We start from the raw sequence: 21,036 nt of genomic DNA, 5'->3' as shown, positions 1-21,036 counted from the left end.
AAAAAACCAAACGTAGGAATGTAGTGAATGTTTCCCATTAATTCTTTCACATATGGTTTTTATTGCCACCCAAAAAGTTCAAGTGTCTCATAACTTTATAATAAGTGAACAAGTGATTCATATATGGAGCTGCTATCACTGAAAATCAAACTCAAACACAGAATCTCAGTGAAATAAATTACCTTTTATCTTAAAATAAGCCAGGCCTTTAACTTCTGGGTATAAAAATATGAATGCCTTATGATTAATACTTTAAAAATGTTTCTGCTGAAGTGAAAAGCAAGATGGATTTTATAGGCAATTATAAACACCTGCTGGTAAAGAATTTAAAAGAATAACTTTAGTTAGGGTTCTTTTAGGGCTGTAGTAAGCACCTGTTCATTTCACTCATATCGTCATTGGATTTTCACAGAATTTTAATACCTTCTTAGTATTGGATTTTATTGTAAAAAGATTGGCCTGATTTACAAAGACAAACAAACAAACTGACGGTATGACCTCTGCTTCAGCACCTATCCAGATGCATAAAGCTCAGGACTAACCTTAACGTGAAGTAGATGCAATTCAACCCAAGTGGGAGAGATAAAGGCACCGAGGGAATGTGATGAACATTGTAACACGTGTGGCCTCGGCATGGGGCTAAACAGAGGAAAAATCAACTGGTTGCCCCCAAGGCAGCTGCAGGCTGTGGCTTCCTGTGCTGCTGCTGCTCCTGGCAGGAGAAGAGAATTGCCTAGGTCTTGTCGATATGCAACACTCTCTGGGGACTCCATATCAAACCAGTCAATCCAGACACCAAAGCTAAAGCCTTTCACTACTGAAGCTCACCTCAGATTCTCACTTATTCCTGAAGTCTTTCATTATAATAGCTAATACACACTATCAACAGAAATCAGAATGAATCTGCACAGACTGTTGCAACACAGATATTACTGCAATAACTTCTGCTGCTAGAAAAATTGGGTTCCAAGAACTAAACATGCAAAAAATATATTTATCTATATTTTGTGGTACTATACTGACATTTTCAAAGCAGTTTCTTTAATAGCTGAATCAGAAAAAGGAAACAAAGTGATTCCAAGATGTTCAAAGCTACACAAAAATGTCATCTTCCATCCCATTATCCCATGCAAACACCTTCTGTTATGATAATTTGCAATTTCACAGTGATTCCAAACTTATTTTATGTGTGTATAAAGACACTGAAGGATTTTTTAATGTAGATTTGCTTTGAAGCTTGACAGTTTGCACACCAGCAGCCTTCCCAAGAGCCTCTTTCACAGAATTTCTAGGTCTAGGAAGCACATTGATACAGTTGTTACTGCAGATTTGCTTTGAAGCTTGACAGTTTGCACACCAGCAGCCTTCCCAAGAGCCTCTTTCACAGAATTTCTAGGTCTAGGAAGCACATTGATACAGTTGTTACTGCAGGTGGCATGAGCCGGGGGCATATACAGTGTTTTACATACAGCCTAATGAAACGAGCAGCTCTGGGGAGCTGCTCTAACTTAATTAACACCATGCTACAGACTGCTCACCTCTAGGGGCAAAGGCTGGCAAGCCACAAAGGAGTGTTAAACAACTATAACTTCTCATGCCATCGGGTTGCAGAACAGGAAGGTCCTGTACAAACACCACGAGCAAAGTCAACCCTTCATCCCACCCTGTCAAAGACAACACTGTCCCAGCTCCACAGGATTTACCTCCAGAAATCTTATGTTAACTGCCTGTGCAACTCTTCAACTTCCTGACCAGCTGGGTCAAGGTGTCAACTAGAAATTAATTTATGTGGCAACTATTAACTACAAAACAAGCTAAAGTCATCTGCCCGGAACAGGATGTTGCACTACAGAGAATTGACTGGGTATTGCTAAGCTCATACTGGAAAGGATGGGTGAACCCTCTGCAAAAGTAACTTACACATGTTTACTTCTGTGGCAGTAAACACAACACAACACAATCTCACATACACAGACTCTAAAAGCTGTCAAAAATACACTCACTGGTCCATATTTTAGAAAAAATAAACCTCTGAATCCTGCTAATTGCAAGTCCATCCATGTTAGAGGCAGAATTATGTTTTGCGACTATATGTGTTAAAAATGCAGTAAATACATTTTCTGTGATAAGACTCTCTCCAACTTCCATATATGTAGGGCCCTGTTATCTGCATCATGTTTCTCTTTCACTCCAGTTAGGCTGAGAACAGACTATGGCATATCAGACTTGGAAGATGCTTGTTCATCATATCCTCTGCACAGTAACACAATAGATAGCAGGGTACACATTGAGGCCACTTAAGTTATAGCTACTGGGATGAGAGAACTTATGAATGGCCCATTCTTGGCAGAACATGTAGAATTCTAGAATCACACTGTAAGGAAAGAAGTACTACTAAAGGCATTTTAGATTTTAGCTACATGCAACTTGGTTTTCTGAAAAGCTGTTTTTAGTAGAAAGGGTATTTTTAATATAATAGTTTTATTCAATCCTTGCAAAGCTAAATTGCAGCTGGTCTGGCCACTAGTCATTACTTTTCCTTTTACAGTAACCACTGCTGCACATATATACCGGTCCACGGCTGGCGTTAAGCAACCTAGTATAAAAAAACATTTCTTCTTTGTTCTTGATGTTTATGCATTCTCTTTCACACATCTTGTCTTTGAAGGGTGCTCTTGGTAAGCATCAGTTTAGAATATTTTTATACCTGTAATTTCTCTCTGAATTAGGAAAAGATAAAGCACTTTGATTCAAATTCATTTTGCTTTCATTCCAAGAATTTGTATAGTAACTTTTGAAAAATCTGAGGGGTTCTTTTCCTTTTTGAAGGAGACCAAAAGCAATCAAGCTATGAATAATGTGAACTTGCTGACAGCACAGAATTTGAAGACTACAGATTTGTTAATTAGCAGCAAAAAAGCATGAGACAGAATCTCTGTACATAGATATGTTGTGTACAGCATGCACTTGGGTTACATGCTTTAATTTTGAAACCGCATGCTTCAGCACAGTTTGCAGGACATCAAAGCAGAGTAGTTTTGCGACACCAGAAGTGGATTTCTTTTGTTTTCACATCCCACCATGTTCAGATAGACAGCTCCTTTTCCTGACTAAACAAGCCAGCAGCAGCGGGTAGCCACAGAATGCAAGATTCACTGGTGCAAAGATATACACTTTAGAAGAGACTCATTTTTCATTTTAGGAGGCTATGAAACCTTCAGTCTCTGTTCTTGTCTAATCAGTGTGTATATGTTGTAATACTGGCAAGACAGAAAGCTGAGGTAAAACAAATCTTTTAGTTGGCAGTTCTTAATACTCTGATATCTTAGGCAACAATGCAAGACTTCTATTCTAACACATATTCCTCTCTGAGGAAATTATGTGTGTCATAATTTATTTTAGACTATCCCCAAATAATCCCAAAATAGATTGCAATGTGCATATGCATATAAATTTGCAAAAGAAGAAAGCTGAAATATTTATGTAAATGCCCAAAAAGTTTTTAAGAGATCATGCACTGATGCTCTCTGATGGTGAAAAGCCAAATAAAAGATTTGTGAGAGTGCTAAATTAGAAGAAAGCAACCAAAGGGCATAGCTTTATTCTTACCTTGGCTGTTTTTTTCACGAGTTGACATTTTTGCTGGTTATGGGACAGAAATAAAATATCTTAAAACTATTTCTAAAGTCTCGCTCACACCTGCTTGCATGAAGACTGGCACATAGGTCAAAACTTTAGATTTTTGTTTTTATAATCTCTCTCTATGCACATACACACAGAGAAAATACTAAAAAAAAAGTTTTGTTTTACAGAAGTAAATCAATCCCACAACCCACCCATCAAAACTTTCTGTATGTCCTAAAGATCCAATCTGATGAGGCATTTCCCCATAATTTCAAAGACTCATAAACATGTCTGGAGTAACGCTTGACCAAATAAAATCTTGGAGTTTATTAATGTTTTTTTACCTCTAATTCCCTGTTTCATAAGCATATGTCCCAATGTATTCATCTGTAGGAAATACTATTCAGTCAAAAGCAAGTATTTTCAACTTCATCCAGTATTTAAAAATAAATGTTTTTATTTACCTTGGCTGACAATGACATCTTTGTGCCTGGGGAAAAATTCAAAATAATACTGTTAGTAATATGCACAATACTTATCAAGGCAACACCATCTAGTTTTTACACATTATTGCATTTAGCAATGTCATCAGATTCTGTGTACAGTGTAACTGTAGCACAGGATACTAAATAACTGATCATTTTAGTTATTTAGCATTTTTACCCATATATTATTTTATGCAGTTCACTGTATCTTTCAAGTAACTTAAAGTCTTTGGCTCTATAGCAAGGGTTTCTAAGAATTAGTCTGATAATAACAAAATGCAAAAAGCTTTTAAAATAAATTATGGAGGGCATGTTTCTTGTGCACAGAAAATTCCACTTTGAGAGCACGAACTTGTAATAATCAAATGTTTTAAGCTGCCAAACATCCTCAGGCCTGCATGCAAAGCATTTAACACCTGTCAAAATAAGCCATCAGCATAAAACACCACAAATTTTTCTAGGAATTAACTCTACTGGACACATGGATTAAATGTAAGCAAGTTGCAGTTTCATTTAAAACAGATCTGTGCAGCATTACTGGATGTGCAACACAATATCTTCAACAGAGTACAGTTGAGACTCTCCTTATCAGAGCCAGAGATTAATTACTCACAAAAAACCATAATAATTTTTTTCCGAAGAGGGAAGAAATACTAATTTCCAGCACCAGAGCTACTTCTTAACAGAGTAACACTCCTTGGTGGGAGAATGTATTGCATAAAACACCCTCTTGAATTCATTTGAAATTCAGCAGAAAGGTATGAGTGGCATCCAGTATTTTTAGCTGGATGGCAGTCAAATTTTTGTAACAGTGACAAAGGGTCAAGCATATGCATGAGGAAAGTCATCTCTGGCTATTGGTAGAATCAGCCTTCACCACACTGCCAAATGGAAAATTAAAAGTAGATTCCCAGTCTTGCCTGAAAAACACTGCTGTGGGAACCCTCTTACTTCTTGTGGCTTTATCAAACTGATTTACAGCTCAGTGCTGGTTTAAAGACTGAGCTTAGTAAACAAAGTTCATATCCTGGTCTGATAGTGCAAAGCATATGTAAAACATTTCTGTCCTGAGGCCCACAGCAGGGGCTGAATTCTATTCCCTTGCACAAGACTCACGTAACTTCAAGCAGATGAGGTCAACATTTCTTAATTGAGAAAAATAAATGGAAGATAACAATATGCCTTTGCACAAAATCAACCAGTTCTTATCGAAATATGGCAACAGAATGTAAGAAATGAGTATTAATACGTGTTCTTGTATGCAAATAGTGCCTTTATTATAAATGTGAGCAAAAGAACAAGGTACACAACCAGTACAACACCCAGTCTTCAGTAAGATGATGGTCTACAACTGATAATGTTTGAAGCTTTGTTTTCTGCCAAATATACTTAAGATACAACAGCTTCAAATGTTGACAATAATTAACAGACAATAATTAAAACTAATCTTTCCTTGTGCACTCCTCTGTTAGATACCTGATTTTTTTCTACATTACAGATTGTAGAAGGGCAACATTTAAAGTCTCTTAGAAAATAAGCAGAATCACAGAAAAATGAAATAAAATACCTCTATTTTAACCACGCCTGAACCAATATGCAAAATGTCAATAAAAGTAAAATTTATTTCTTATTTTCAGCAAATTTGAAGTACATACGCCATTGTGAAAGATTTCAGCAGCATAGCAAAAACCCAGCAAAAAAATCAAGACAACGGGTTTTTTCATTCCAAAATATTATCTAACAGTACCCTGCTATAATCTAAATTGCCAAAGGGTTTTTAAACTCCAACAGTGAAAACCAATTACAAAAGAAAAAGAAACACTTGCAAAATATGTAATGCATAATCCCCTCATACACAGCACTTGAGTGCTCTGCAGAACTCTTCAGGCTAAGTACAAAGCTTTTAGTAAATGTGCCGATATCCACACCCAAGATTAATTTGTTTTTGCTCTTCCCATTCCTAGGAAAGAAGGAATGCACTTGCACCACTCTTGATTCTAAGTATGTATTTGACAGTCTTACAGGCAACCTAAGGAGAACACTACAGAAAGAATCATAAAAAGACTGGAGATTACTCTGAAAGGTCTGAAGAGTTTTATTTGTCGTAGTGGGAGGGGTTTTCAGGTAGTTCTGCCTTGAACCAGTTAATGGCTATTTGAATGAAGATTCATGAGCAGATCTATGAATCTGCAGACAACAAAAAAGAAGCTGCCAGCATGCTGGGGAGATACTGGCAAACAGGAGAGGGGTCAATCAAAAAATCAACACCAATTCAACAAATTCCGCAAAATTTCAACAAGTCAAAAAGAGAAGCTGCGTGAAGACAAAGGGGGAAGCCCAACTGGCAGAGAGTACTGAGGACAAGTACTGTGGGTCACAATAGGGGTCAACAATGTGAAGTTACAGCAAAAAGCAAACTCTTGACCCTGTGCTGACAGAAGCAGGAGGAGTAACTACTCTGTGCTATTAATCTCCAGCGAGGCCTTCACTGGAGAACACAAACTGAGAAAACCTGCTGCTGAGGAAGTGGACGAGAGGACTGATAGGCTACCGCACATCACCTACTGGAAATGACACTGAAAAGAAGGCACCTGCAAATTACTTAGAACCTGTAAAACAGGAATTTGCTAAACATTCAAATGGAGAGATCTACCTCAAAACATAAAAGTATATTCCTACTATTACAGTCTACTTTAGAAACACACATACTATGTGAAATCCAGTAAACTGACTTCAAGGAAATACATTTGCATTTTCAAATCAGCTTGAATTGGGAAAAAAAGGTTGGAAGCTTCACAACAGTGGCATTAAGCCATACATCTTAAATCATAGTACATAATTCTTCTAATCCAAATGGGCAACATTAAAATACATGTACGCAAAAATCCTGTGTTTACATTTTATAATAAATTTAAGATTCCACAGGCACCTGGAGCATCACATCGGCAAGTTATGTAAGTAGTTACTCATGGCAAAAACAAAGATGCAAATGGTCCTAGCATATATAGAAAAAAGTTCACTAGAATTAAATGATTCCATAATATTTTGACTCTAAAGTTCACTTGCTCTTATGTACCAAATCAATACATACTTGTCTGCATTCTTTGCCACTTTTGATATTAATTTAGATGTTGATGGTATTCTCATCAGCTTGTTACGACCATCATCTGGACTCTCCCAAGCACTATGAGGCTTTTCAGCAGCAAAGGATTTCTTTATGCTAGAAGAAACAAAAAATATTTTAAATGACAAGGTGATAATATAACTAACTGGAACTCATATGCAACGGACAGATCAAGCAGCAGGAAACAAAAGCAGAACTAGGTCTTCCTTCAAGCTGAAGCATGAAACAGGAAAAAAAGATTAGTCAAAAAGTTCTAACTGGATGAATGAAAACAATTGAGCAAGACAGTTGCCACATGTTTTAACTATTCCTTTGCATTTCCAAACGCTTTTACATAAAGACTTGAACAAAATAACTCTCTTCATTACTACATTGCTAACAAATTACAAAAGCAGAAAAAATTAGGCTAAGTACATTAGCCTTAAAGAATAAACTATATTAAAAAATCAATTAAGTAGATAACAAAGAAAATTAATCTTTTTTTCCCCTGATTAACTGTTCACTAGCTCTAGCACACCGATATCTGAGGCAGAACAGTTCTATCAAATTACAGTTTTATATGGCTGCTTTGCAGTCAGCACATACTTAACAACATTAATGGCTTTAATCTTTTTGAAACAAATGTCTGCAAACTTCTTGGGTAAGACAAACTAGGTTTGGCCCAATACTACAGACAATTAAATTCATGAATTGTGATGAAATTTTCAGCAATCTTATTGTAGTCAATTTACACTAATGGGAACCTGCAAGTAATGAAGTTACTAGTTCATTAATTTCACACATGGAATACATGTTCAAAAACTGATCTAGCCCAAATTACTCTTCAACCACCTGATTTAGTTTGCACATGTCCTGCTAATAGTATCATACTTCATCCCGTCAGAAATGCTTTTTGCAGGATTAAGTCCTGGAATGCAACCTTAGAAATGGCAAGCTCCTTCCACAGCACCTCAAAGGTCCTGTGACAAACAAGTTAATCCAATCAAGTTAAACCATTATGAGACTAAAAAAGCATTTATTGTTTCCCCACACTGCAAAAGATTAGTAAGCAAGACTTCAGACAACTTTACAGTGAGATACCAGGCAAGAGAATAACAGGCCACAAGTTCAGCTTCAGACAATTTACGGGTTTGTGCAAGACATGGAGACAGAGCCTTTATGGAGTGTTATAACATGCATCAGTCAAGTGAAAGTTTAAATATTTATTAGAGCTGTGAATTCAAGCAATGCAAGACAACAATCTTGTGAATTAAAGTAAATTTCAGAAGAATAAATTTCATTTTCATTTTGTCTCGGTCTCCTAAATGCCAAAAAGTGAAAAAAAATTTCACACCTTCCAAAACAGTAAGGTGACAATGAATGAAGAAAAAAGAAACCACACCAAGTGATCTGCATAGTTTTGAAACTCAGAAGATACCACTCAAATCTTAAAATCCATATTCTTGACTTTAAAAAACCATCTAAAATCCCCAAAGTACCTTTTTTTTTTTTCTGTACCTAATTCCCACTAAAATGATGGGAATTTAGAGGCAATTCTACATAAACTTCTGCATTTACTCAAGTCAAGCAGTTCTATGATCTGGGTGTAAAACCAGAACTTCACTCCTGTAAAGAATGAGAATAAATGTGAACCATCCTGCAACATAGCAGGAATTTGGGAAGGGCTACAAAAAAACCCCCTGAAAATACAAACTGCAGTCACTTTGTAGAATAATTATAATTTCTGAAGGAAAGGCTGCAATGATACTAGTATTTTAAAAATACTATTATGAGATGTAGTAAATGGCCATGTACAAAATACACTCCCACAATTCAGCTATGTCAGACAAAATATGTGAAGTGTATTTTGAGAAGGATCAAGTAAGAGTCATGATTAAATATTTTAGAATGATGGCTGATTAGAGGTAATCTACCATATTAGGATTTCAACCAGAGAACAACAAATTTTCATAATCTTAAAAATGTATGTTAAGAAAAAATGCATTTTCACGTATTTGCTCTGCTGCAATGCATATTGAATGCATCTTCTCTAGCAGAAAAAATATCAAACATTAACTTGATCATGAGAAGAGCTATTTCACATGACTTGTTGTCAAATATGAACTCAGTATCATTACAATAATTTTCTAGTTCTGTACTGTGGTACTGTGAAAACCTTTTAGCTGGAGCAGAACTCTTGCTTTCTTGAGTTTGCCTGTGTGTTTGGAGAGTCTGTGAGGAGGGCTGGGGAGAAGGTGATGCTTGAGTTTGTGGACTTTGATCATTAGAATGAGAGTCCTCCTTTTTTTCTTTCTGTCCTGGAGGTTTTTCCTTCTTTTTTTCTGTACCGCTGTAAAATAAAGTGTAACATAAGGGGGGAAAAAAAAGGAGAACAAGCAAATAAATTAAAAAGGTGGCAGAAAATGTCCTCTGTGAAAAGATGGGAGAAGCATTTAACAACTTGCTATAAATAATCACAGAAAAAAAACTTTGATTAGTTACTCACTCTCTTCAGGTTAGCATTTTGCTGAAAAAAGATTTATTCACAAGCTCCAAAAATAAAATACAGTGAAGGAGGCATGGAAGATTGTTTACTTATTTTTAACGCGCAGTTTTACTACATTTACTCTGATTTTAAAATGAACATAACTTTGATTTGAGCATGGCCTCTGTTCACGGGTGCTCCCACAGCATTCAAAGCTGACGCAAGTTGATGCACCACAAGTCTGCCGTCCCTCGGAAAAAACCATCGTGTGGTTCAGCTCACTGATTACCTTACCGTGCTGTCAGACAAGGCTCAGTGCAAATGAAAGGCAGGACTGTGACTTGTGCTATCTCCAGTTAGCTTAAGCCCACCATGAAACTGTAATCTCTCACTCTGTATTTCTGGACATGAGTGGTACTGCTTATCTTTGAGCTGCCACCAAAATTCTGAAACGCTGTTGCTTGTCCCTGGGCTCTCCCTGCCTGCACCAGAGTTCAAAGGAAATCATCCCTGAAAACTCATGACTGTTTTGATTTGTAGTTGACTTACATCAGACTGTCCTGCCACTTCTTTAGTGCCTTCAGTCAATGACCGCTAAGAATATATCTTTATTTTCATAGTGCTGTATTTATTAGGTTAATATTTGAAACAGATTTAAATACATGTCATTAAGAATCTTAAATCTATTAAGAACCAAACCAAAGGTTTGCTAAGTAAACAGAAAGATTAATTAAAAGGCTCTTCTATAAGGTAACATGCTTTTTAAGATACTGAATCATTCAAACAATACCAGGACCTGAAAGAGAAGAGTACTATGTACTACATAGTCTATTTATTTCCTAAGATAAAAGAATTAAATCCTCCAAGACAGATTTCTCAGTGAACAAAACCAGCAAGATACAAACACCAGCTAACAAGGAAAAAGAAAGATTTTTCTCTTAGGGTCAAAGTAGCCTGCAAAGTAAAAAAAAAAAACAGTATCTTTCTGAACAGGAGAAGCCTGATTTCTGTTCTTAGACACCAATTTCCCCTGCCTCAAATCCTTGCATGATCTTAATTATTTGTGTTTCCACTTACCTTTTCCCAAAAATCAACAACAGTAAGACAACATTCAAAATAAACTCATAAAAATAGGCCCCCAATCATCCATAAGACTCTCTTTTTGCTTCTTCAGTTATTTCAATTAAAGTGTGTCATCTACCACTGAGACAAAGCCCCCAACACTTACATAAGTTCAACTTTTCCAACTGCTTTCAGAGAAGCAAAGCATTGAAAACCAGGTAGAACCATGAATAATAATATAAACCCCAAATACATTTGTAAGGATCACTCAGGATTTTTACTGTAAACCATAATAACAAGTTTAGGATGTCAATATAATCCATCAGAGTTACATTTTCTTTTCAAAAAAACAGACAAAAACAAAACAAAGAGCTTTCACATTTCTTGAGAGTATATATGTGATTATAGAGAACAAAGCTTGAAGAACTGTGAGGTTTTGTTTAATAATTTATAGCCAAAAGTCCTTAATTAACTAGTAGCATAAAAAATTTTATTATTTTTTAATCAGAAGACTTAGTTTGCACTTATGGATGCAAAGTACACTACACTTAATATTATTGCAGTCTGTTGCAAGAAATGCAGAATAGTGAAATAAATTTTTGGAATCTCTTTTCATTAAAGAAAATGAGTCTTTCTATTCCTATGACAGTCATGGACCCCTGCACTCTCTATCTCATAAGAATGGGATTTCTCACAACAAAGTCAATCTGTTAGGACAGGGGTTTTTTTATGGCTTGTTGTTATATTTTTTTTAAAAAAAATTTATTTCAAGAAGTCATGTTTCCAATTTTCCTTTTCCTTCTATTTAAGGATTTCAAAACACAGTCAAATAATGGTGAAAGATGGAAGGGAAGCAGGAAGAGAGAGAACACATCAACAGTATGACTTCCGTAAGTCCACCTTGCATTGCTACAAAGAATGATCCTACTTGGTCAGAACAATGGCTCACCCGACATCATATCTCTCTGACGGTAGTATAAAAGAATTCTCCAGGTCATTAGGTCATGGTGAGACCATTATCTGTAATGCCTTATACCTTGGATTTCAATGAAGTGCTTTTATCTACCACCAGGTTGTAAGTGGGATTCTTTTTCTGACTGCCATTTTAATTTGGAGGGAAATCATGTAGATATGTGGCAGTCTGAGTACTGAATACCTTCTGCATTTATTTGGTTTGCTCACTTCTGCTAAATTTTTAAGCTTAATTGTATTATGACTGGCTATTACAGAGTGGCTCTCACAACTAATACCTCTTCAACTAGGCCTTGCGTAACAACTGAAACCAAATCAAAATCAGCACCTTTTCTTGTGGGTTTCTAAAAACTAGTTGTTCCGGGAAGCAGTCATTTAATGCAGCCAAAAATTATTTCCAAAACCCAATCTGATGAGGCATTTCTTCAGCCTGCATCTGAGTAGTTGAGAGCTATTACTATCTGTCCTAATTTTGCAGCTTCTTTAATTTCACTTAGTACAATGTTTCATCCTTTGGGCCACAACACACTGGCAGCTACTGTAGATGGCAGTCACTGTGAAACATGAAGACTATTCTTACCAGAAGCTGTTTTCAGAAGAATGTTTAGTCCTAAGGAAAAGGATCAAACAGGTCTCTGACAGTCAATGTTTAGTTGGGTCTTGTTTGCTTGTACAAAATACAAACCTGTTTCCATTCCAGACTATAGGACTGAGATTTTCTCAACACATATATGACTTTATCTCTGTCAATGGGACATATCTACCTGGCGTTCACAGAATATTCCTGGGCTCTGATTTTAGTGACAGCTGGTATTTTAGCATACCAGCATTGTTGACATGAGACATGCCGTTGCTGTGCAGCTACTGAGCCATCCCATCATCTCCAGTGTTCAGGTTGGTAGAACAAGATTAAATAGTCCACGAAATGAAACTGCTCATTCATAGAAGAAATTCTCAGAGACGGCAGCTCTACAGGGGCCAGAGATCCAGAAACGGACGATATTAGGAGTGCACCAAACACAGACTCTGAACTTCAGCAACAGTAACAATTTGGACACAAGTAGGCCTTCTGTTATTTTGAGAAGATGTATGGCTATGTATAGTTAGAACATGAAAAGCCCTAGGCAGGCTGTGGGGTCTGTTTAGAATCTAAAGTTAATTCTATACCCACAGATGACCATGTCCACTTGCCACACCACTCTAAGCTTCAGCCTGAAGAAAGACCTGGACAAGTTGGGGTGAAGCATCCCACGACCAGCTGATAGTCTCCTCTGGTCTCCCTCCTTTTCACCACAGTAAGTGTTAGAAATAAACACAGTTATCCTAACTTTGTAAGGAGATGGGACTACTATTAACATTCACTTACATTTCCTTTTACCCTTCTTGAGTTGGTAATTTTACAAAAGGGTTTCTTCCAAGTACCAAACAAATTTAAGTAATAAAGACATGAGAGTGAAAGGAACTGCTGGAAAGACAACTAAAGAGCCTTCCTAGGCCTTTCTAAAACATGTCTTGAGGAAAGGAGTCACATCTCTTCAGCTGCTCTGGAAGCAGTGGGCTCCCCTGGACACTTATTCGGGGGCCCAGGGAGAGCTGCCCTCTGCATACTACAGTTTTCCTCTTTTGGCCTATCCAGGTCTCCTTTTAAAGACCTTAACTCAGATGAAAGGGATGCCGGCCACTCCACTCTGCTCTTCTTATGTAGTCAAGTGTTGAGCAGCCAATGAATCAAGAAGATGATTCAGCACAAATGCAAGCTGAACACCACGTGAACCGGACTGGCTCTCATCAAAGTGCCAAGAGCCACAGGGGTAAGATTAATGGAAAAGTGCTAACTAAGAAATACCTTCCTGCAGGAATGTCTTTTGTCCCTGTGCCTGTCACATTAGCAGATAGACACATACACTGATCACTGTCTGATTTACTGTTGAAAAGTAAACATAAGAATACAATAAAAAGAAAGATATGCAGTGCTAAACAATGGAGAAGAACAAAGAGTGGGGCATTACCCGTGCTTTGCAAGTTCCAAAGGGCACTAAAGCTTTTTCAGGTTTGTTCTCATACAGTTTATATTTGCATGCAGCATTTTTATCCCCTGAAGTATTTCTTTGTCTTGTTGTACAGCACAGTATTTACATCCACACTAGAAGATAAACCAGCCCCTGCAGTTACCAGAGTACTCTACAGAGGCCAAGAATTTGTTCACGTAACTTACCACAGTTACACATCAGAGTATTCTCTGCCCCGTGGCTATATCTGGCAGCCTGTTCTTCACAACAAATAGGTACAAAACCTACTGTTCAAGAAGGCATGCAATCACTGTCTAACAGATCCACAGAAAAACACAGTTAAGCAAACACTTTGTTTACCATATGAAGCTGAAAGTATTATATGGAGGAAAACTACTATTGTTTGGTTCTTGGCTCATTTAACTTACAAATTACTCAAGCAATGTTATTTCCACACTCCAGACAATGAGGTCAGTTTTGTCCTTTAATTTCCTTGGGAAGGAAAAAAACCCAACCTATAAATACCAGGAGGAAAAAAATTCCCATTTGTACATTTGTGTATTTCCTTAGTGAGAATTCATTTTGGACACTATATGGTATAGAAATACTCTCCATTTATGAGAGAGCAGCCCAACAACATGGTACGTCTCCAAAATTCATTTGTGCCTTACTAGACCTCAGGCAGCTCTGCTGAGTGTTGTGCAGAGACAAAAATCCAACTCTTCTTCTGTTTGCTTTTGGGGTTTTTTAATATATAAACACTTCAATTTTAATAAGAATTTCGTACCTTTTTGCAGCAGATGAAAGAGTTTCTTTTTTGGCAACAGAAACAGATGAACTGTGGCCTGTTTTCCTGCTTCCTGTACTTCCATTAGTTATACATGACATCGAGATAGCTTCTCGCAGGCTTGGCTGACCTAGAAAAAAGTAATATTGAAAAACGCAAGAGTTTAGATCTGTATCCAAAAGTCCATCTGAAAAAAAACCAAAAAACTCTCATTTGTGGACTTGGTGTCACACAGCAGCAGCCTGAGCATTTGGGACAACCATCCAGTGACATACACTCATGAAAACTTTTATCTAGGCAGCTGGACCCAGAAGACACCTGACAGGGGTCTGCTTCTCTACTGCCATGCTGCCATGAAATAATTACTAAGTTATTTAAGGGTTGGGATTCTAAGGATTGGGGGTGGGGGGGGGATAATCAAGATTTTCAGTTTCTTTTCAGCTGCCCTTTGCACCTTAAAATACCTTTTGGTATATGCACTGTGGTATAGCTATTAAGTTTCTGATATTGCTCACTCTGTAGAACATCTGCCACATCCAGTGAACGTTACAGACTCTCTCCAGGGATGAATCAAGAGTGTATATGTGAAGAAGGCTGTTGTCTGTCAGATGCCCACTTCACTCATTGCAGAAGTTTAAAACTATGCAGTGAATGTGGGAGGGGATTGCAAGGAAGACAAGGGAGAGCAAAGGCTCTTCTATTTTCAGAGCTGAACACTAGCCTGGCAATTAGCTTCCAGACCTGCCTCTGCCACAGAATGCCAGTGAAATACAAGGCATTTTAATCGAACCTGATGTTTCATCCTTTCCCACTAACTGTGTGTCTCTCTCTTTTTGTGTGCCTGTCTTATTTCCAAGGTCCTCCTCCTAAGCACTAAACTTGCACTTTTCCTCTCTGAAGCACTACATGCCCAGTAAAAAGATCCCTGGACTAATCTCACACTAAACATCCAAAAATCAGTGGTCACTTTTGAGGCCATCTCTGTGTCACATCCCCATTTCACAAACAGCAAGTTATTACTGCATCTCATGGGGTCGTGATAACCAGTCACTCTGACTTCAGCAATAAGCACAAAGGACACAATGAACAGAAAAAAAACAGGTCTGTGTTCATGGCACGCTTGGAATAGTGTGAGATAGATAAGGTCACACATTGAAGATAAAAGTGAGGAGTAAAAAAGCAACTCAGGAGAATCGACAACTCTGTGCACAGAGGACAAACTGATGCAGATGCCTTATTTGAACAATACCAGCATTTGGTCCATTTGTCACATCACAGCTCTATCAGGCAGGTTGAGAGGCAAATTAATTCTTATTTTAAACATGCACTTTATATATGAGAGGTACTCATCAACAGAATATTAGATTTCAGAACTATTTGTATGAAGGTAGAAATGGGCTGACTTGCACTAACCATATACTTCTTCAAAATGCACCATGCATCATATGATTACACCTGAAATTCAGATCAGGAAAGTAAAAAGGAGCATGCAGAATATCCCAGGCAGAAATGAGAAAAAAAGGAAATCTGAAGAAAGTAAAAGTACACTTAAAATCAGAAACACTTCAAAGATTATATTTTCTTCCTAAATTCTGCATAAATCAATTCGCTGTGTGATTCCTTCCAACCGGTACTCTTTAGAGACTGTTTATTTGGACCATAAACATTTGGAACACAGATTTATTTTAGAAGTTAGTATAGTGTACAAAACCTCTAAAGCTCAAGAGATGTAAAACCAAAAGTGCATGAGTTTAAAAAGCACTTTTACTATTAGAAGCCTATAAATTAGCTTCTTTTATTTTCAGTGACAAAGTAAATCATCTTCTTTGTGGAGATGCACAATATCGAGGCCTATGATTCACTCTTGAACTGCATATGACCTTAACATCTCTGTCTGCTCATTGTAATAGATTAATGCCTCTCCAACCAGCACTAGCATGGCTTTCCAGAAACGTGAATCAGGAGACATAACAGTGGTAATTGCCAGTACAGCGGGGAAAGCATTCAGTGGAAAGTGTAAAGAACAACAGTGCTACAGACAAGGCACGGGAGCTTAATAAGATGGAGAACACAATGCCAGCTTTATCAAGCAAGGAGCACATAGCCATTTTGTTTACTGATGACACCTAGAATAATTACCGCTACTAGGTATGGAAAGTGTTAGTTCCTGTTTATGTCTAGCCACAAAACTGATTAGAAATAAAAATCTACGTCAGTGTAAAACTCTGTATCAGTGTAGTGTCATGTACTCATTACAGAAATGTGCACTACTCCATGCAGGGATGAATACAATAATAATTAAAAAAAGGGAACCAAACAGCAGTTTTGGGATTATTTGTTTTTCAGTAAAGTGGATATTGATAATAGATCTGCAAAGTGCTTCCTAATGTCAGCAAGTGGCATGCAAAATAACGTTTGAGATTAAGATTTTGAATCAAAGTAAAAACAAATTTTGCAAAATGACTAACAATGAAACATAGCCCGGATAAAAAACTGCAGTGACCATTTTGTTTTAAAGTGTCAAAATGCCTTTCTTACACTCCAGAAAAAAATCTTGATCAGTTACAGTAATGTGCCACACTTGATATGCAATAAAAAGTAAAACGCAAGAAAAGCAATGAAAAAAACCCCAACACATAAAAACCCCCGAACCCCAGACCCAATACCCCTCAGAAAGAAGACTCCTTCCAAATTCTATATATGCATTTTAACTAGATATTCAAAAGTGACTTTTAGAATACCTACTTTTAACAGGGAAAAAATTCAATTTATCATCTGCAATTATATGTAAAGAAAAGCATTTATATTTTAATCCACGAGAAGGAAGTGCAAGTTTAAGCCCTGTGCACATCCCAGGTAGCGAAGCAGTAAGGCCTGGCTGCCCATAGAGACAGAGACACACAACAGGGATCTTCCCAGCTGGGTCATAAATCTCAGTTCTCTTCGTGACTCTAACCAGGTCATCTCTACAGTCAAAAGATGTCAAAAATTAACACCACTATAACCTTCTTCATTGCAGAGACAGAACTTCATAGCCATAGCAGTCAAGTGACTTTGCTTCAGACACCTGGGAAATAATGAGGCAGGACAGGAGAACACAAATTCCAGATCAATACACTATAACAGTGAGTTCTCCCAGCACTCTGGCTGCACATCTCTGCCAATACCATGTCATACGTCACCTGCTAGGCATAAAAGTCTGAAATTTTTCAGGCTGACAGCACTCAGCATTATCTGCTAGCTTGGAACAAAGCCAGACATAAAACTGAACATTAAAATGAAAGCCAGTGTATGGTGACCAAGATTAAAGCCAAATTGTCAGAGATCAAAGTGGTAAAAAATGTCTTTTATGGATAATGGATTCATCTCTGTTCTGATAATTTTCATAGAATAGTATCTGTGAGTTCAAAGAAGCATTTCATTAACATCTGTCAAGTATACAAATGTGTGAATTAAGATAAGTAGGATAGAAAAAAACAGGACCACAATAAACCAAAAATCTTTTTCCAACTCTTTATCAGCCTTGATTAGCTAACGGGGGAAAAATATGAAGTCAAGCTGTAAGAGGTAGTGTTAAGTTTTGAAAATGTGTGTGTCCTGTGATAATGCAACATTTTTCTCTCCAAACATACTTAAACAGTGCTAGAGTTGAGGATCGGTTAGTAATTCATTTTTTTTTTCCCAAAACTGAAAAGTTACAGTATTTTAGGTTAAAATGTAGTTTATTGTGTTATTAATCATGTTTACTGAAACATCAATTTGCTTAATATCTTCATATTTTCCAATATCCAGACAGAATAAACTGCCTTACCAAGTAAAACCAAACCCTTCTTTCTCTTCTCAGGTAGTTCCAATTTAAAATAAGTAGCTGCAGCTATATTATAACTCCTCTGGACACTTAATTCAAGTGGATTTAAAAGAAAAAGCTCAACAAATTACATGTTACAAAAATTAAAAAGTGGGGCTCTATAGTTTATTTATTTTTTTTCCCTCTTCATTAAGGCATACAATACCCAAGTCCTTCAAAAACCTTAAAATACTTCACTTTCAGCAAAACTTTACAAAGATTTCTATATTTCAAATATATTACATGTTATGAGGTTTCGTGCAAATAAAAATGATGCCTGGAAGGCAGGAAACCAATTTAGTGCTCTTACTAAAGAAGCCTACAACGTTAACTCACCAGAGAGCCCACAGAGGTGAGCTGCAGAAAAACAGACAGAAACAGCTCTAAGTGTAACAGAACATAAGATTTTATCTGCACTTCCTTCCTAATATAACAACATCAAAAACAAACTAGAAATTATGACAAATCCTAAACTTATTTCAAGATTTTATAAAGAATTGTATGAAAGCAGCTAATTGTAGCCACTGCTCTGTTTCCAAACTTTCGAAGGACCTCAAGTCCTTCAGTTCACAGAAGATGCTGGCAAAGAAACAGATCAGAAGCACTGAAAATCTTTCAAAGAGAGTACCGTATTCTGAAGGGTAGAGAAATATTTTCTTCAGCATTTTGTTTTATTCAACTATTTCACTTACATAGTGAGAGTCAAATTTTGATTAAGACTTCTTAGTTAGAAAAAAATGTTCTCTTCTATCACATGAACAAACATACAGGTCAGGGTAAGACACCAGGTCTCAAATAATGACGAAACACATAAAGAAAAATAATTCAGTCAGCTACCTATGGCTTATGCTGCTTTTGTTTAATAATCAAATTTAAGACAGAACTAAGTTCTGACAAACTTCATTATTCTTACAATAATTATATCCAGCTGAAAAGATGCATGCTTCTTATATTTTTTTTAAAATTGAGGCCAAATTTCACAAAATTTTAACTGACAAGTTAGCAATTAAACATACATTATTTGTCATTTCCTATTAAAAAGAAAAGAACTATCTGAATAGAGGTATGTTTATATGCAACAGTTTGAGAATGTATAGCTAATGCACAAATCTTGAGATGCAAGTGAATCTCTCCTAACAGGTAGATAAACTAACTAAAATGTTAAGATTAATTAAATACATATTTTGAGATTTCCTACAAAACTCTTATAGCTAGGGACTTAACCCATATATTTCTAACTTAAACGGTCCTCCTATAGATATAAAACTAGTTTTTCAGGTGTTTGGGGAGCCATGGCTCTGCTCTTCGGGCATGCATTTAAAACATGGAAACTGCAGACTTCTTTGTCCAATTGCATGTTAAAACCACACACCCTTTTTCCTTCTCACTCCTATCTTATTATTTTGCTGTACTTTCCTAGAGGCACCATCTACTTGCTCAACCAATTTGTCAAACGCGCTAAATCCAAGAAGAGGAAATAAAATTTTAACTATGATAATTTGAAACAATTTGATATAGTCTGGCAAACAGTGATGAAAAAGCTATTGTAGTGTTATAAACAATAAGCAGTTCTTCTTTGAAAAAGTTAATGGCAACACTGAACTCTTCCAACACTGCAATTCTTAGTTTGAGAAGCTTCACGGAGAACAGCAGAATACCACTCAGGAAAATTTGCCTACTGTTCTAATAAAAGCACACAGATGCAAAAAACATACCCAAAACTGTAAGAAACATATGGCAAAAGAATAAGGATACTCATCCCTACAACTGAAAAATGCTCTACAATGCTTTGAATATCTTCTCCAATGAACAAGATTAAGAAAATTTAAGAAATTTAAAAAAAAAAAACCACCAAACAACAACAACAACAACAACAAAAACTCCTGAACTTTTTTCTTTACTTCTCTTCCTAAACTTGGTTTAGGTGGTTACTGACCTTTAGTTCATTAATGTCCTCTAGTCCAAATTCTTTGAATAAAGCAAATATACGAAGAACATAAAAATTAGTAAGTATAAAAGAAGAGAAAAAGAAAATACTCAATAAGTCAGAACAGAAGATAGGAAAAATGCAAGAAGAAATGCAGAAAATATCATTTTAATGCAGAAAGAACAGACGGCACTAAACCAATACCTGGAAAATGCATTAAGACCTCAAGAGTATCATTATTTGTTATGTGAGCATACAGTCTGCAGACTTCAACTGGACTTTTCCCATGAGTAAATGACACATGTACAAGCTTGCCAGGTTAGTTTAATATTGTAGATAAGAACTTAGGTCTGACCACTACCATAAACATTTTCCTATTATGTTCCTATCTTCTCTTCCATTAACATTTACTGATTAGACAAGATAAACGTACTCAGTTATAGAACAACTCTGCTCATTTTAGGACTAAAAACTAAAAAATGCAAGTCTATCTCATGCTTTCATTAATGAAGTTTGCTGAACACCTGAAGTCAATTTTTGTTAACATAAAACAAAATGACAATGTTATTGAAAGGAAACCATTTTTGAGATAAGGAAAAAATTACATCTGAAGCGCTTTGCTACATTAGTGCAATGACACAGAATTTGATGAGATATACTATTTCATATAAGAGAAGGAATCAGGAAAAGAAGGAAAACTTAATGGCTTTCTATTTTAAAAGCCCACTGCACAAA

The 21,036-nt window shown here is 36.5% G+C and overlaps 1 protein-coding gene across 4 annotated transcripts in view; it reads right to left on the bottom strand.

Annotated features, from left to right (window-relative positions):
• The window catches only part of EML4 (EMAP like 4), a 150,186-nt gene that overhangs the window by 45,322 nt on the left and 83,828 nt on the right, over nt 1-21,036 (bottom strand). The window contains exons 3-7 of one of the 4 annotated variants that reach the window (XM_032682655.1): nt 14,528-14,657; nt 9,389-9,562; nt 7,201-7,329; nt 4,089-4,114; nt 3,610-3,642 (exon numbers count right to left, since the gene is read on the bottom strand). In XM_032682655.1, the coding sequence (XP_032538546.1) occupies nt 3,610-3,642; nt 4,089-4,114; nt 7,201-7,329; nt 9,389-9,562; nt 14,528-14,657 (492 nt within the window). The remainder of the gene's footprint in view (nt 1-3,609; nt 3,643-4,088; nt 4,115-7,200; nt 7,330-9,388; nt 9,563-14,527; nt 14,658-21,036) is intronic. The other 3 variants (XM_032682657.1, XM_032682656.1, XM_032682658.1) reach the window with 3 other exon arrangements.

Source organism: Chiroxiphia lanceolata, chromosome 3 (assembly GCF_009829145.1).
Source record: "Chiroxiphia lanceolata isolate bChiLan1 chromosome 3, bChiLan1.pri, whole genome shotgun sequence".
Lineage (NCBI taxonomy): Eukaryota > Metazoa > Chordata > Aves > Passeriformes > Pipridae > Chiroxiphia > Chiroxiphia lanceolata.
The sequence above is the reverse complement of the archived record's forward strand: the minus strand, read 5'-3'. Positions and strand labels throughout refer to the sequence as shown.